The sequence below is a fragment of the Mustelus asterias genome, chromosome 8, assembly GCF_964213995.1.
Source record: "Mustelus asterias chromosome 8, sMusAst1.hap1.1, whole genome shotgun sequence".
Lineage (NCBI taxonomy): Eukaryota > Metazoa > Chordata > Chondrichthyes > Carcharhiniformes > Triakidae > Mustelus > Mustelus asterias.
In genome coordinates, this window is record NC_135808.1 from 26,740,962 (window position 1) to 26,758,965 (window position 18,004).

Sequence of the window (18,004 nt, forward strand, 5' to 3'; positions counted from 1 at the left end):
TATCTACATTCTGTGTCAGGAAACCTTCCTGCACACACTGGACAAAAACTGACCCCTCCAAAGTACTCAAACTATAGCTTTTCCAGTCAATATTTGTAAAGTTAAAGTCCCCCAGTACAACTACCCTGTTACTTTCGCTCCTATCCAGAATCATCTTTGCAATCTTTTCCTCGACATCTCTGGAACTTTTCGGAGGTCTATAAAAAACTCCCAACAGGGTGACCTCTCCTTTCCTGTTTCTAACCTCAGCCCAAACTACCTCAGTAGATGAGTCTTCATCAATTGTCCTTTCTGCCACCGTAATACTGTCCTTGACTAACAATGCCACACCTCCCCCTCTTTTACCACCTTCCCTGCACTTACTGAAACATCTAAACCCTGGAACCTGCAACAACCATTCCTGTCCCTGCTCTATCCATGTCTCCGAGATGGCCACAACATCGAAATCCCAGGTACCAACCCATGCTGCAAGTTCACCCACCTTATTCCGGATGCTCCTGGCGTTGAAGTATACACACTTCAAACCACCTTCCTGCCTGTCAGTACACTCCTGCGACCCTGAAACCTCATCCATGACCTCACTACTCTCAACCTCCTGCACACCGGAGCTACAATTCAGGTACCCACCCCCCTGCTGAATTAGTTTAAACCCTCCCGAAGAGCATTAGCAAATTTCCCCCCCCAAGATATTGGTACCCCTCTGATTCAGGTGCAGACCATCCTGTTTGTAGAGGTCCCACCTACCCCAGAAAGAGCCCCAATTGTCTCGGTATGACTCTTAACTGTCCCTTTGAAATGGCCGAGCGAGACACTCCGTTTAAGGGGCAATTAGGGATGAGCAAGAAATGTTGGCCCAGCCGTGACATGCACATCCCAAGACCAAATTTGAAAACAGATAAATATCGAGAGAGGCACAGGAGTGGGCGGTGAGGTGGATAATAAGCAGATGGCAAACATATCAAATAGTAGAGTAAATTCAAGGGACCAAACAGTCTCCTCCCACCCCTGCTAATTTTATATCCTTGGGTTCTTATGTCTGAATTTCCTTTCGATAACCCTGATTCAGTATCCGAGGGGTGCCATGCTAAGTCTTTTTTAAGAAAAGAAACTGATCTGCACTTGGATGCCAAGGGTTGAATCTGGGTAGGGTTGGCATTAATTGTTTGCCCACTGCCCCCAGCCTGTATATAGTGGATATAGTCACTTGGCGATATAGAATTTGAGTATTGCTGAAAAAAAGAGACATGTCGTTGAAGCTTTTCATCTCGCACTCATCAGGACTGATTCATAAGAGTGCCAAATTTCATTTAACTTGATGCTAGGCAAGTAGGCTGTAAAGTTCCACCAACGGGAGGGGGGAGGGATCATATTAAACGGCACATCCCTTGGGCTGTTGTTCGCAACAGGCAAAGTACCGACTGGACCCATCCTTCCCGTCCTTCCAAAGCCCAGAACATAGGGTCTAACTTTGAGTATGATTCTGCAATCGGGCAGCACTCACTGAACAATCCCGAGTGTGCCACCAATTACCCCGACAATCGGTTTAAGGTTATCGGTTGGAGTCTCAACGCGGCTCACTTGCATGTGTTGGAAGCCATGTATGTTCACACATGGGGCCCTGCCCTTTGCAAACACAAAAGAGCATGCTCTTTATCAAGAAAACAGAAGTGTGGGGGAAGGCATTCCCGAGTTCATTTCCCATGGCAATGCCTTGACCAATCAGAGTCGATCTGCCTGATGTGAATTTAAACAAAAGTTGGAGAACAACTTACCCAGTGCATTCTCTGTGTCAACACTTATCACGTGAAGCAGTCAGCCTCCTTTTCTCGTGCCGTATAAATTGTTGTTGCTTTTAAGACTTGGCATTCTTGCGATTTCAGATTGTGGGAAGGCAGACTGAGAGTTTAAAGTTTATTTATTAGTGTCACAAGCAGGCTTACATTAACACTGCAATGAAGTTACTGTGAAAAATCCCCTAGTCGCCACACTCTGTTGCCTGTTCGGTTACACTGAGGGAGAATTTAGCACGGCCAATGCACCTAACCAGCACGTCTTTCAGACTGTGGGAGGAAACCGGAGCACCTGGAGGAAACCCACGCAGACACGGGGAGAACGTGCAGACTCCGCATAGACAGTGACCGAAGCCGGGAATCGAACCCGGGTCCCTGGGGCTGTGAGGAAGCAGCGGTAAACACTGTGTCACCGTGCCACTGAGTTTCTGAAGTTGAAGGTGATGGGGTCGGGTGCAGGGTTAGGGGGCAGGAAGCTGTACTGGGAGGGGTGGTGGTGGTTGGAGGGTTTGGGAAATTAAAGCGCTGAGGGTTTGGGTTGCTGGGAATGTTCTCAATGATTGAAGTGGAATGATTGTGAAAGGGTCACTGCACGGGGATCAAAATGCTACTTTTATTGCACTTCTGCCTTTTGTGACTTCTGGTTTCACTTTGTGTGTCTAAAATATATGTACAGGATTTACTGCCCATTCGACAGTCCCAGTGGGTTGTGCCCCCATGGTTTTTTATGTGAAATGTTGACTGCAATTTTAAATAGAATGAGTCAGAAATTGGTGGTAGTAGACAGCTACGCTTCTGCACACTGCCAGATCTCCATCGCTGTCAGTGGAATTAAAGACCAGGCTCTCTGTGTTTCTACTCCATCAAGTTTCTCCTGCCTTTGAATCATGGAGAGTCATCGAGTCCTACAGTGCAGGAGGAGGCCATTTGGCCCACTGAGTCTGCACCGACCACACCATCTCTTGTGTTTGTATTCCTTTCTAAATGTCATCAAGCTGAAAGGTTTATCCATGTCTTGAGGTTTAGCCTGTGGGGCGTGTGTGCGTGCGCACGTGTGCATGCGTGTTCTGCCTCGAAGGAGCCCAGGCATACACGTGGTTGCCATCTCCCCCTGTGGGGACAGCTCACCGCAATGGGGAAGAGGCTGCGTATATCAGTGGATTCATTTCTTGTTTGTGTCATGCGTTGTGAAATGATTTGCTTTATCTTAACGTCTCTACAGTTTGGCAAGTTATTTTGTCGTGCTTTTTAATATAGAGTCAAACATTACAAGGCGTTGACAGTACCAATCTTGGAGGTGTGGCAGACCTGGAGGACGATAGTAATTGACAGAAATGGGTTAACAGAGTGGGAGGACAGGGGGCAGATGGAATTTAATACAGAGAAGTGGGAGGTGATGCTTTTTAGCTAAAAGGAGAGGCAGAGGCGATATGCACTTGATGACACAGTTCGACAGAGTGTGCATGCCCATTGGGATCTCTGGGTGAATGTGTATCGATCTTTGAAGGTGGCAGCACACACTGAGAGAAACCTACCTGATTCACTAATGTCCATTTGGGAAGGAAATCTGCTCTTAACTGCCCCTCTGCAATGGCCTAGCAAGCTACTCAGTTAAAGGGAAGTTAAGGATGGGCAACAACTGCTGGGGCCCATCACAGACCCGGAATTAATTTTTAAAAGTGCAGGGGTGTGAGGAGGAATGTTTTGTTTTTAGTGCAGTGAGTGGGGACAAGCATTTCCATAAGGCCAGGAGATATCGGAGCAGAATTAGGCCATTCGGTCATGGCTGATAAGTTTCTCAATCCCATTCTCCTGCCTTTTCCCCGTAACCTTTGATCCACTTACTAATCAAGAGCCTATCTATATCTGTCTTAAATACACTCAATGACCCGGCCTCCATAGTCTTCTGTGGCAATGAATTCCACAGATTTACCACCCTCTGGCTGAAGAAATTCCTCCTCATCTCGGTTCTATAGGGTCGTCTCTTTAAATCTGAGGATGTGCCCTCCGAACCTAGTCTCTCCTACTAGTGGAAACATTGTCCCCACATTCGCTCTATCCAGGCCTTTCATTATTCGGTAAGTTTCAATCAGATCCCCGCTCATCCTTCCAAACTCCAAGTGTAGACCCAGAGTCCTCAGACGTTCCTCATTATTCAAGCTTTTCGTTCCAAGGATCATTCTCGTGAACCTCGTCTGGGTCTTTTCCAAGGCCAGCACATCCGTCCTTAGATATGGGGCTCAACATTGCACACTATTCCAAATGAGGTCTGACCAGAGCCTTATAAAGCCTCAGCAGCACATCCCTGCTTTTGTATTCTCGTTCTCTCAAAATGAATACTAACATTGCATTTGCCATCCTGACGACCAACTCAACCTGAAGAATCCTGGACTGGGACTCCTCCCCCCAGCCCCTTTGCGCTTCCGATTTCTGAATTCTCTCCCGATTTTGAAAATATTCTATTCCTCTTCTTCCTACCAAAGTACGTAACCTCACACTTTCCCATGTTGTGTTCCATCTGCCACTTCTTTGCCCACTCTCCTAACCTGTCCATATCCTTCTGCAGCCCCCCTGCTGCCTCAACACTACCTGTCCCTCTGCCTATCTTTGTATCATCTACAAACTTAGGCACAATGCTCTCAGTTACATCAACTAGATCATTGATTTATAAAGCTAAGAGTTGTGGTCCCAACACTGATCTCTGCGGAACTCCACTAGTCACAGGTTGTCATCCTGAAAAGGACCCTTTTATCCCCCCCTCTCTACCTTCTAACAGTCAACCAATCCTCTACCCATGCTAGTACCTTGCCTCTAACACCATGGGTTCTTATCTTACTCAGCAGCTTCCTGTGCGGCACCTTATCAAAGGCCTTCCAGAAATCCAAGTAGATAACATCCACTGGCTCCCCTTTGTCTAACGTTACTTCCTCAAAGAATTCTGACAGATTAGTCAGGCATGACCTCCCCTTGATGAAACCATTCTGACAAAAGGAAATTGGAAGGGAATTTGAGGGAAACAAACATTCAGGGCTACGGGAATAGAGCAGTATGCCCCGGGAGGAGGGGGCATGAGGAGTCGGCATTGCCTCGACGGGTCGAATAGCCGCCCTCTGTGTAGTGATTGTGTTTAAATGTTTTTGAGGGAGAGGGTGGTTTTCTGCGGAGGGAATTTGAATGTTATTGATGAGCGAACCCCACGATTCTCAATACCCCCCACCCCCCCACGCCCACGGCTTCAGGGTTCTGAGCTTTGCATTCTGATAATAAATGTTACCGTGGTGACAGAACTCTCTGATGGTGTGTCGATGGGGGATGGGAGGGGTTTGGTGTTTTTGCCTTGTTATCGGGGCTGGTTGTGCGTCTGTGATGCAGGTTTGCTGATTGTATGAAGCTCGGTGGGACTGTAAGGGAAGAGGAGGGTAGGGGGATACACGCAGGTTAAATGAGTGGGTACGAAAGTGGCAGATGGGATACATACAAATTGGGGGAATACGAAGGAGTTCGTTTGGGTGGGGTTTTGTTTTTTCTTAAATGGAATAGCTCCGAATGGAAGGATGTTTGCATTCGTAGAATCACAGAATCCCTGCAGTGCAGAAGGAGACCATTCGGTCCATCGATTCTGTACAGACTCTCTGACAGCATTTTACTCAGGCCCACGCCCTGTCCCATTCCCATAACCCCATGTATTTACCCCACTAATTCCCCCCAATCATCTAACCTGCACATCTTTGGAGTGTGGGAGGAAATCGGAGCACCCGGAGGAAACCAAACACAGACACGGGGAGAACGTGCAGACTCCACACAGTCACCCAAGGCCGGAATTGAACCAGGGTCCCTGGTGCTGTGAGGCAGTAGTGCTAACCACTGCCATCCAGAAAAATGCTTAACCATACCCAGTGAGAATTGAACTCATAACCCCTGGTTTACAAGACCAGTGCTCGAACCGCTGAGCTATGTAGCCAATTTGGAGGGAGCTGTGCCTCCTTTTCAATGCGATTTGCATAAAAGTCAAGGTGCAACAAGCGATTGGTGGGGCGAACAGTCTTGTTACAAAGGGACTGGGGTAGAAGAGTGAAGAAGATTTACTACAGTTGCACAGGACATTGGTGAGGCCTCATCTGGAGCACTGTGCACAGTTTTGGTCACCTTACCTGAGGAAGGACGTACTTTCCCTTGAGGGAGGCACAATGAAGCCTCACTAGACTGTTCCCAAAGTGAGGGGATTGACCCTTGAGGGACGATTAAGTAGACTACGGCTAATATCTCTGGGGTTCAGGAGACTGAGGGGCGAGCTCGTTGAAATGTTACGTGATTCTCACAGGGCAGGCACTGAGAGATTGTTTCCGCTTTTCGGTGAATCTAGTGCACAGTCTATCAGTAAGGGAGTGGCCATCTTGCACTGAGGTGAGGGACCTTTAGTTAGCTACCCTAGAAGGTTGTGGGTGTTCAGTCGTTGAACATATTCGATACAGAAGCCGAGAGAATTTTGGGTGCGAACGGATACGGGGAATTGAGACAGGATTGGCAGTGATCTCATTGAATGGAGGAGGAGGTTTCCAACGGGCCAAATGGCCTCCTGTTTCTTACATTCTGATGTGATTCTTCCGGTTTGTGACTCTCTCCTTGGCCTTTGATGGTGAGGGGAGCCCCAACCCGAGAGATTGTGAGCCTGTCGGATTCTGTAACACGAGGTGGCTTTTCCGTGGCTGATGTTGCTCTTGCTTTTTTGCAGTGCTCTATCCGACCCCTGCCAAGGAAGCAAATGGCAGCCACGCGGGAATTACTGCGGCCCAGGGGCCTCCCTGTCCTGCTCGCCCATCTCGTTTACTGCGGGCTGGTCCTTCAGATGGTGGCGGGCCACGGACATTCCCATGGCAACGACCACCACGGACATTCCCACGACCACCACGGACATTCCCACGACCACCACGGACATTCCCACGACCACCACGGACACTCGCACGACCACCACGGACACTCGCACGACCACCACGGACACTCTCACGATCACGCAGACGACCTTACTGGCCATTCCTATCCAGACGATCAAAATGCGCACTCCCAGCGGCAGGAACACGAGGGGAAGAGTCGCTGGAAGCAGCCTGTGGCAACAGAAGGCCGGACGGAGCTGTCCAACCCAGTTGAGCTGTGGTCACAGGTTGGTGTCTTGTTCCAATTCCTATCCCACCAGTAAAATTCTCTCGGCCAGTGTAGTTCCATTCCAAATGCGGGGCCAGTCCAACTCTTGAGTCAACCAATTCAACCAAATCAAATGAACCGAGGGACAAAGTAAAAGGGGCAGCCCCTTAAAGGGGAACTGCCTTAAACAAACAGTAATGTAACTTAAAGAGCAAAGAACTGCACAGGAACAGGCCCTTCGGCCCTCCAAGCCTATGCCGATCGTAATACCCTAACTAAACTAAAAAAAACCTTCTGCCCTTACTCGGTCCGTATCCCACTATTCCCTCCTTATTCATGCACCCATTCAGACACCTCTTATGTTGCTAATGTGCTGCTTCCACCACCTCCTCTTGCAGCGCGTTCCAGGCACCCACCATTCCCTGCATGAAAAACCTCCCCTGCACATCTCCCTTAAACTTTCCCTCTCTCACGTTGAACCTGTGCCCCCTTGTAATTGACTCTTTCACCCTGGGGAAAAAGCCTCTGACTATCCACCCTGTCTAAGCCTCTCATAACTTTGTAGATCTCTATCAGGTCTCCCTTCAGCCTCCATCTTTCCAGTGAAAACAATCCTAGTTTATTCAACCTCTCTTCATAGCCGACACCTTCGAGACCAGGCAACGTCCTGGTGAACTTTCTTTGCACTCTCTCCAAAGCTTCCATGTCCTTCTGGTAGTGTGGTGAGCAGAACAGCACGCAATGCTCCAAATGCGACTGAACCAAGGTTTTATATAGCTGCAACATGATTTCCCAATTCTTGTACCCAATGCCCCGGCTGATGAAGGCAAGCATGCCATATGCCTTCTTAGTCATCTTGGCCACTGGTGTTGCCACTTTTAGGGAACTGTGGACCTGCACGCCCTCTATGTTAATGTTCCTAAGGGCTCTGCCATTTACAATATAATTCACACCTAAATTTGATCCTCCAAAATGCTTCAGCTCGCATTTGTCCGGATTAAACTCCATCTGCCATTTCTGTGCCTAAGTCTCCAATCTATCTATATCCTGTTGTATCCTCTGACAACCCCCGGCACTATCAGCAACTCCACCCAACTTCGTGTCATCTGCAAACTTACTAAACCGATCGCCATGTTGTCCTCCAGAACATTTACATATACAACAGAGGTTGAAACAAGCATCAAACCAAAAGGTGATTAAAGGGGTCAATAAGACACTCCAGTTACTGCAGTGCCCAACGGGCACAGAAAGCCTTGATGGTGTCTGTGGACTCCGCGCGCTCCCTCTCGAGGGACACCCGGCCGCGAATGTAGCCACAGTAGAGGAACAGACAGACGGTCAGATGACCTCCTCGATTGCCTGGATCTGTTAATGGCCAGGCCCAGGAGCAGGGGAGGTCCTCCTGGAATGTTAACCTTTATCAGGAGGATTTGAGTACTGCACTAGTGAAGTCTTGCTTCAATTGTGTAGGACCTTGGTTAGACCGCACCTAACATACTGTGTGCAGTTATGGTCCCTTTACCTCAGAAAGGATATTATTGCCATAAAGGGAGTGCAACGAAGGTTCACCAGACTTGTTCCAGCGTTGGCGGGACTGTCTAATGAAGAGAGTTTGGCCAAACTTCGTCTGTATTCTCCAGAGTTTCAAAGAATGAGAGGTGAGCTTATTGAAACCTACAAAACACTTATAGGAATAGACCGGGTAAATGTAGGTCAGATGCTTCCCCAGGGTGGGTAATCTAGAATCGGGGGCACAATTTCAAGATAAATGCAAATTAGTGCGGATGCTGGAATCTGAAACCAAAAGAGAAAATGCTGGAAAATCTCAGCAGGTCTGCCAGCATCTGTAAGGAGAGAAAAGAGCTGATATTTCGAATCTAGACAAAGGATCATCTGGACTCGGAACGTCAGCTCTTTTCTCTCCTCACAGATGCTGCCAGACCTGCTGAGATTTCCCAACATTTTCTCTTTTAGGCACAATTTGAAAATTCACTTAGAACCAAGATGAGGAAAAATTTCTTTACAGAAGGATCATAGAATCCCTACAGTGCAGAAGGAGGCCATTTGGCCCATTGAGCCTGCGCCGAACGCAATCCCACCCAGGCCTCTCCCCATAACCCTATGGCTTTACCCTGCTAATCCCCCTGACACTAAGGGACAATTTAGCATGGCCAATCCACCTAACACGCACATCTTTGGAGTGTGGGAGGAAACCCACACAGACACGGGGAGAACGTGCAGACTCAGCACAGACAGTCACCTGGATCCCTGGAGCTGTGAAGCAGCAGTGGGTGATGAATCTATAGCTCTCTGTGCCAGGGGGCTGTGAAACATAGAACATAGAACATAGAAAGTCACAGCACAAACAGGCCCTTCGGCCCACAAGTTGCGCCGATCACATCCCCACCTCTAGGCCTATCTATAGCCCTCAATCCCATTAAATCCCATGTACTCATCCAGAAGTCTCTTAAAAGACCCCAACGAGTTTGCCTCCACCACCACCGACGTCAGCCGATTCCACTCACCCACCACCCTCTGAGTGAAAAACTTACCCCTGACATCCCCCCTGTACCTACCCCCCAGCACCTTAAACCTGTGTCCTCTCGTAGCAACCATTTCAGCCCTTGGAAATAGCCTCTGAGAGTCCACCCTATCCAGACCCCTCAACATCTTGTAAACCTCTATCAGGTCACCTCTCATCCTTCGTCTCTCCAGGGAGAAGAGACCAAGCTCCCTCAACCTATCCTCATAAGGCATGCCCCCCAATCCAGGCAACATCCTTGTAAATCTCCTCTGCACCCTTTCAATGGCTTCAACATCTTTCCTGTAATGAGGTGACCAGAACTGCGCGCAGTACTCCAAGTGGGGTCTAACCAGGGTCCTATAAAGCTGCAGCATTATCTCCCGACTCCTAAACTCAATCCCTCGATTAATGAAGGCTAGTACGCCATACGCCTTCTTGACCGCATCCTCCACCTGCGAGGCCGATTTAAGAGTCCTATGGACCCGGACCCCAAGGTCCTTCTGATCCTCTACACTGCTAAGAATGGTACCCTTCATTTTATACTGCTGCTCCATCCCATTGGATCTGCCAAAATGGATCACTACACACTTATCCGGGTTGAAGTCCATCTGCCACTTCTCCGCCCAGTCTTGCATTCTATCTATGTCTCGCTGCAACTTCTGACATCCCTCCAAACTATCCACAACACCACCTACCTTGGTGTCGTCAGCAAACTTACCAACCCATCCCTCCACTTCCTCATCCAGGTCATTTATGAAAATGACAAACAGCAAGGGTCCCAGAACAGATCCCTGGGGCACTCCACTGGTCACTGACCTCCATGCAGAGAAAGACCCCTCCACAGCCACTCTCTGCCTTCTGCAGGCAAGCCAGTTCTGGATCCACAAGGCAACAGCCCCTTGGATCCCATGCCCTCTCACTTTCTCAAGAAGTCTTGCATGGGGGACCTTATCGAACGCTTTGCTGAAGTCCATATAGACCACATCCACCGCTCTTCCTTCGTCAATGTGCTTGGTCACATTTTCAAAGAACTCAACCAGGCTCGTAAGGCACGACCTGCCCCTGACAAAGCCGTGCTGACTACTTTTGATCATACTAAACTTCTCTAGATGATCATAAATCCTGTCTCTCAGGATCCTCTCCATCAACTTACCAACCACTGAGGTTAGACTCACCGGTCGGTAATTTCCCGGGCTGTCCCTGTTCCCTTTCTTGAATATAGGGACCACATCCGCAATCCTCCAATCCTCCGGAACCTCTCCCGTCTCCATCGACGATGCAAAGATCATCGCCAAAGGCTCCGCAATCTCCTCCCTCGCCTCCCACAGTAACCTGGGGTACATCCCATCCGGTCCCGGCGACTTACCAACCTTGATGCCATTCAATAGTTCCAACACATCCTCTTTCTTTATGTCCACATGCTCGATCCTTTCTGTCCTCCGCAATCCAGCAGTACAACCACCCAGATCCCTTTCCACCGTGAATACCGAGGTAAAGTATTCATTAAGCACCTCCGCCATTTCTAACGGTTCCGCACAAACTTTTCCCCCTTCACCTTTTAAGGGTCCTATGCCTTCACATCTCATCCTTTTACTCTTGACATATTTGTAGAAAGCCTTGGGATTCTCCTTAATCTTACCCGCCAAGGTCTTCTCATGACCCCTTCTCGCTCTCCTAATTTCCTTCTTAAGCTCCTTCCTACATCGCGTATACTCCTCTAAATCCTTAACACCTCCTAGCTCTCTGAACCTTCTGTACGCCTCTCTTTTCTTATTTACCAGGTTCATCACAACCTTCGTGCACCACGGTTCCCGTACCCTACCAACACCCCCCTGTCTCATCGGAACGTTGTCATGCAGAGCTCCAGACAAACATTCCTTGAAAATCCTCCACTTTCCTTCGGTACTTTTCCCCAAGAATGCCTCCTTCCAATTTACCCGTCTAATTTCCTCCCTGATGACACTGTATTTCCCTTTACTCCAGAGAAACACTTTCCTAGCCTGCCTGACCCTATCTCTTTCCAATGCTATCGTGAAGGAGATAGAATTATGATCGCTATCCCCAAGATGTTCACCCACCGAGAGATCCTCCACCTGTCCAGGTTCATTAGCCAGCACCAGATCAAGAACAGCCTCTCCTCTAGTAGGCTTATCCACATACTGTGTCAGGAAACTCTCCTGGACACACCTAACAAACTCCTCTCCATCCAAACCCCTAGCCCTAGGGATATTCCAATCTATGTTTGGGAAATTAAAATCTCCCATCACGACAACTCTGTTATTCCTACATCTCTCCAGGATCTGTTTCCCCATCTGCTCCTCAACATCTCTGTTACTATTGGGCGGCCTATAGAAAACACCCAGCAAAGTTACCGACCCCTTCCTATTCCTAACCTCCACCCACAGAGATTCCGTAGTCAGTCCCTCCACGGCGTCCACCTTCTCTACAGCCGTGACACTATCCCTGATCAACAGTGCCACTCCCCCCCCTCTCTTGCCTCCCTCCCTGTCCTTCCTGAAACATCTAAAACCTGGCACCTGAAGCACCCAGTCCTGTCCCTGAGACATCCAAGTCTCCGTAATGGCCACCACATCACAATTCGAAGCAGCAATCCACGCTCCAAGCTCATCCACTTTATTCACTACACTCCTGGCATTAAAATAGACACATCTCAGACCTTCAGCCTGAGCACTTCCCTTCTCCCTCACTCGTCTAACCTCCCTCTTACCCTGTCTACATTCCTTATCTATTTGCGAGCTAACCTCCTCGCTCTCAGTCCCCTCATTTCGATTCCCTCCCCCCAACCTTTCTAGTTTAAAGTCTCTCCAGTAGCCTTAGCCAACCTTCCCGCCAGGATATTGGTCCCCCTGGGATTCAAGTGCCACCCGTCTCAAGTCATTGAGTGTATTTAAACAGAGATTGATAGATGTCTGATTAACCAGAACGTAAAGGGTTATGGGGATAGTGGGTGTAAAAGGCATTGAAATGTCCGATCAGCCATGATCATGTTGAATGGTGGAGCAGGTTCGATGGGCTGAATGGCCTACAGCTTGTTCCTATGTTTAAAAATTAACAATTGACCTAACATGAATTACCATTTACAAAAGCAAAGTCCAAAATCCTTAATGTAAAAGCAAAACTGCTGCATCAGCTGGAAATCTGAAACAAAAATGGAAAATGTTGGATAAATTCACCAGGCCTAGTTCAAGACACCCCCTCCCCCCACCACCCTCCTCGTAACCTAACCCTTGGAGTGGGTATCATTTTGGTAAATCTGCACTCCCTCGAATGCCAGTATAACTCCTGCTAATGTGCCGTATTGACAACTGTTCACTGTGCTCCAGATGTGGTCAAACCAGAGTTTCTTGTGCAGCTGAAGCGTGACTTCTGACCTCTTACATTCCACCAACATGGTGAGCCTTTCTGAATGTTTCCTGTCCATGACATTTTAATGGTCTGTGTACCTGAACCTTCAAGTCCCTTTGGTCCTCCACTGTTTCTTCTTCTTCTGTTGTGTCCCAATCCAGTCCAATTCATTGGGACTCTTAGATGATGCTCATGGAAGTCCCCAAATCCCTTGCCCACTGTTCATCCAGCTCAACAAGCTTCGGTGCAGAACATTCCTGAGATGATCCAACTCGGCCACAGACTTGGGAACGTGCTGGTTAGTCTGTGCCCCGGATCTGGAGCAGTCCAGGCGGCGTGCCCCCAGTGGTGTGGTAAAGGCAGCTGCTTTGAGCAGAATTATTCTTTGCAGTTTGATTGTCGAGTCTGAGTGGGTGGAAGTGAAGGTTGAGTTAAAGTTGTGAACCTTTATTGGTGGCTGACAAGAGAGGAGAGATCCAGATTTTGAAAGTGGTGTTGGGGGGCTTTCTGGTTCTCTGTTTTTCCATCACTCTGATGCAGAGCAGGAAGCTGTCCCAGGTTGGTCTTTGGGTGCAGCTCAGTGGGGCCACCCTGTTATCACAAATGGGCAGTTCCCATCTACCCACTGCCCCTTCCCCCAACATCCACACTGGTGATGTTTTGGTATTTCCCTTGGCAGCACATTTGTGACCTCACAGAGCCCGGTGACCTCACAGAGCCCGGTGACCTCACAGAGCCCGGTGACCTCACAGAGCCTGGTGACCTCACAGAGCTTTGGGGGGGAGGCACTCATTCTGGGGCTCCACGTGTTTGGGCTCCCAGCACTGGACCAGGAGCACTCGCCCCCATTCGTTTCACACAATGTTTGATGCAAATCCCAGCTGCTTGGTGAGACCTTTGTCCAAGAGTGAGATTACAGAATCCTCCTCTTGATCTTCTCTTGTCCTCCTGCAAGAACAGATCGCACCTCCTGAGCTCCCCTCTGACAGTGTAGCACTCCCTCAGTCCTGACCCTCTGACAGTGCAGCACTCCCTCAGTCCTGACCCTCTGACAGTGCAGCACTCCCTCAGTACTGATCTTTTGACAGAGCAGCACTCCCTTAGTACTGACCCTCTGACAGTACAGCTGTCCCTCAGCGCTGACCCTCTGACAGTGCAGCACTCCCTCAGCACTGACTCTGACAGTGCAGCACACCTCAGCACTGACTCTCTGACAGTGCAGCACTTCCTCAGAACTTAAGTTGATTTATTAGTGTCACAAGTCGGCTTACATTAACACTGCAGTGAAGTTACTGTGAAAATCCCCTAGTCGCCACATCCCCGCGCTTATTCGGGTACACTGAGGGAGAATATAGCATTGTCATTTCACATAACCAGCACTTCTTTCGGATACAGTGGGCTGTCAGCTTCTGAGCTTTCTGCTTCAATCTTTGAATTGCGATTTAAACCCTTGCCCATCTGGCCCAGAAGTATAAACGCTGCCCCTTGAGCCACAGCTGACACTTACTGCCTATACCAGTTGGACTTCAGTTAAGGCGGCACAGTGGTTAGCACTGCTGCCAGCGCCAGGGACCCATGTTCGATTCCAGCCTTGGGTCAAAGACATGCTGGGTAAGTGCAGTGGCCATGCTAAATTCTCTCTGTGTACCCGAACAGGTGCCGGAGTGTGGCAACTGGGGGATTTTCGCAGTAACTTCATTGCAGTGTTAATGTAAGCCTACTTGTGATTAATAAATAAATAAAAAGTCATGGGGTAGCTGCGGTATTGTGTAACTGGAGTATAACGGTCTTGTTGTAAGCTGTAACACTTCTCTACATCCTGCAGGCAATCGGAGCGACAGTGCTGATCAGTGCTGCCCCGTTCTTCATCCTCTTCTTCATCCCTGTCGAGTCCAACACCTCCAAACACAAATGCCTTCTCAAAGTGCTGTTGAGCTTTGCCTCGGGAGGACTGCTGGGAGACGCGTTCCTCCATCTCATCCCACACGCACTCGGTAAGTCAGCACGGCCCAGCACGTCTCGGTCAGGGATGAGTGAAAAGTAAAGGTGTCAGAGAAATTTGGGTACCAGCAACCTTAAGCACACTTAGTCAACTCTTAATACAAACAGCACTGGACACTATGCATCCAATGCAAGGTCTTTAATTACCTGTGCACAAGGAGAACTCCCCTCCATCAAAATTGCTGAAGTAATTCTGATGTTACAGAGAAGCAACTCAGCAGTTATAGTCAATTTACAGCAAATCAGGAACAAGTATTCTGTTCACATCCTTTATTGACTTATTTGCCAATTAAATCGTGGCTTTTCATCTTTTCTCATTCGATGAAAAATTGATTTCTGCTAATCCTTCATTTGCATATCATATCCCCATATCTCGCCTTTGGTATTTGTTATGGAACAATCTGGTCTTGCTCACCCTCTGGTGAAGGTCAAAAAGCAGAATGTTATGTGACCGAGTGTGAAGCAGACATTCTCCCTTGAAGAGCTGCGACTGATAACATTCTCACAAGCTGTTACAGAGAAGGCAAGATTTTTAAAAATCTGAGCATTTTAACTTCCACAAAGGGGCTGTGGGAGGGAGGGGGAGGAGCTCTGAGGGTAAGGTGCGATGTGAGGGAGGGCATATTAGGATGAGGGTGATGAGAGGAAGGGCGATGGAAGTGGGGAGGGGCTATGGGAGTGAGGCAGGAATGATGGGGGAAGGGGCTATTTGGGGAGGAACAGTGTGAAAAAGGGGCCTACAGGAGCGAGGGTGATGTGAGGCAACCCAATCTGGCCTACATGTGACTCCAGACCCACAGCAATGTTTACTCTTTACTGCCCCCTCAATGGGAATTAGTAAATGCTGGCCCAGCCAGCGATGCCCATATGCCATGAAAAAATGTTTTAAAAAACTATTCCATGTCTGTACCACCTTTTGGGCCGAGCTATCCAGTCCCCTGCGGCACAGTGGTTAGCACTGCTGCCTCTCAACGTCCGGGAACTGGGTTCGATTGCCGACTTAGGTCACTGTCTGAGGGAGTCTACGTGTTCTCCCCGTGTCTGCGTGGGTTTCCTCCGGGTGCTCCGGTTTCCTCCCACAGTCTGAAAGACGTGTTGGTTAGGTACATTGTCCATGCTAAATTCTTCCTCAGTGTCCCCGAACAGGCGCCGGAGTGTGGCGACTGGGGGATTTTCACAGTAACTTCATTGCAGTGTTAATGTAAGCCTGCTTCTGACACCAATAAATACATTTTTAAAAAGGAGCAGCACGGCGGCACAGTGGTTGGCATTGTTGCCTCACAGCGCCAGGGACCCAGGTTCAAATCCGGCCTTGGGTCGCTGTCTGTGTGGAGTTTGCACAATCTCCCCGTGTCTGTGTGGGTTTCCTCCGGGTGCTCCGGTTTCCTCCTGCAATCCAAAGATGTGTGCGTTAGGTTGATTGGCCATGATAACATGACCCTGAATATCAGGGGAATTAGGAGGGTAAATATGTGGGGTTACGGGGATAGGCTAGGACTTGGGTGGGATTGTCGTCGGTACAGGCTTGATGGGCCAAATGGCCGCCTCCTGCACTGTAGATTCTATGATCTGCAAATTCTGGTGTTTATGCTGCACTGCGGCTGAGCGTTCCAAGTTATCTCCCTGTCCGCCCTTTGACAAGTGGGAACTGGGTCACCTCCAGTGGGAGTCACACTGAGGGGTTCCTGTTGCTTGACCCCGGATTACGCTGCTGTGTAGCTGGGCAATGGGGTGCGCTCCTGAACACACATGTTTGGAGGAGTGGTCGGCTCCTGACAAAATGTCCAAGACAACCTCGATGCCAGGGTGCTGAAAGGTCTGTGCCATGTCAGCAGCTATCTGGAGGATGGGGGGGGGGCAAGAGCGCCATCATTGGGAGACGGACAGTGGGAGCAAGGAGAAGAGGAAAGGAGGGGGGGCAATTGGGGGAGGGTCAGTGAGGAGGGTATTGGGGAGGGATACTGAAGGGGCTATCAGGAGGGTGCCAGTAAGGATGCGATTGGGGGATGGGTTGCAAAGAGCCAAATGGGGGGTTGGGAACAGTAGGGAGGGGCAGCACAGTGGGCATCGAGGCAGTGAAGGGAGGATCGGGAGTTGTGAAGGGACAATCGGGGGTTGCGAATGGATGTAGGTAGCTGGGAGGGGCAGGAAAGCATTATAGGGGCACAGCGAAGTGTTTGGACAGAGCAATAGGTGGAGGGAGCTCAAGCCCAGGGAGCAACACTGCAGGGAGGGTTTGAAGGGTTGGGACTTTCAGCTGGAGCAGGCTGTCGGATGAAGGCACTTATTTTGGAAAGTAATGTGTGTTATTTTTTGCAGAGCCTCATTCCAACATCGAGGCCCCTGAACACTCTCTCAGTCACTCAGAGAATCCGGACATCAATAACAAACACTCGCATGGGGGTAAGGGAGCAACAGGACCGCTGTGACCCTCTGACAGTGCAGCACTCCCTCAGTACTGACCCTCTGACAGCACAGCACTCCCTCAGTACTGACCCTCTGACAGTGCAGTACTGACCCTCTGACAGTGCAGTACTGACCCTCTGACAGTGCAGTACTGACCCTCTGACAGTGCAGCACTCCCTCAGTACTGACCCTCTGACAGTGCAGCGCTCCCTCAGTACTGACCCTCTGACAGTGCAGCACTCCCTCAGTACTGACCTCTGACAGTGCAGCGCTCCCTCAGTACTGACCCTCTGACAGTGCAGCGCTCCCTCAGTACTGACCCTCTAACAGTGCAGCACTCCCTCAGCACTGACCCTCTGACAGTGCAGCATTCCCTCAGTACTGACCATTTGACAGTGCAGCACTCCCTCAGTATTGACCCCCTGACAGTGCAGCACTCCCTCAGTACTGACCTCTGACAGTGCAGCACTCCCTCACTGCTGACCCCCTGACACTGCGGCACTCCCTCGGTACTGACCCTCTGGCAGTGCGGCACTCCCTCGGTACTGACCCTCTGACAGTGCAGCACTCACTCAACGCTGACCCTCTGACAGTGCAGCACTCCCTCTACACTGACCCTCTGACAGTGCAGCACTCCCTCAGCACTGACCCTCTGACAGTGCAGCACTCCCTCTACACTGACCCTCTGACAGTGCAGCACTCCCTCAGTACTGACCTCTGACAGTGCAGTACTGACCCTCTAACAGTGCAGCACTCCCTCAGCACTGACCCTCTGACA

The 18,004-nt window shown here is 49.6% G+C and overlaps 1 protein-coding gene across 3 annotated transcripts in view; it reads left to right on the forward strand.

Moving 5' to 3' along the window:
* The window catches only part of slc39a7 (solute carrier family 39 member 7), a 35,505-nt gene that overhangs the window by 5,992 nt on the left and 11,509 nt on the right, over positions 1-18,004 (forward strand). For all 3 annotated transcript variants that reach the window (XR_013498477.1, XM_078217617.1, XM_078217616.1), the window contains exons 2-4: positions 6,523-6,948; positions 14,645-14,813; positions 17,140-17,223. Coding sequence is in view for 2 of the 3 variants with exons in the window: in XM_078217617.1 (XP_078073743.1) it covers positions 6,553-6,948; positions 14,645-14,813; positions 17,140-17,223 (649 nt within the window). In the remaining variant the exon portion in view is untranslated. The remainder of the gene's footprint in view (positions 1-6,522; positions 6,949-14,644; positions 14,814-17,139; positions 17,224-18,004) is intronic.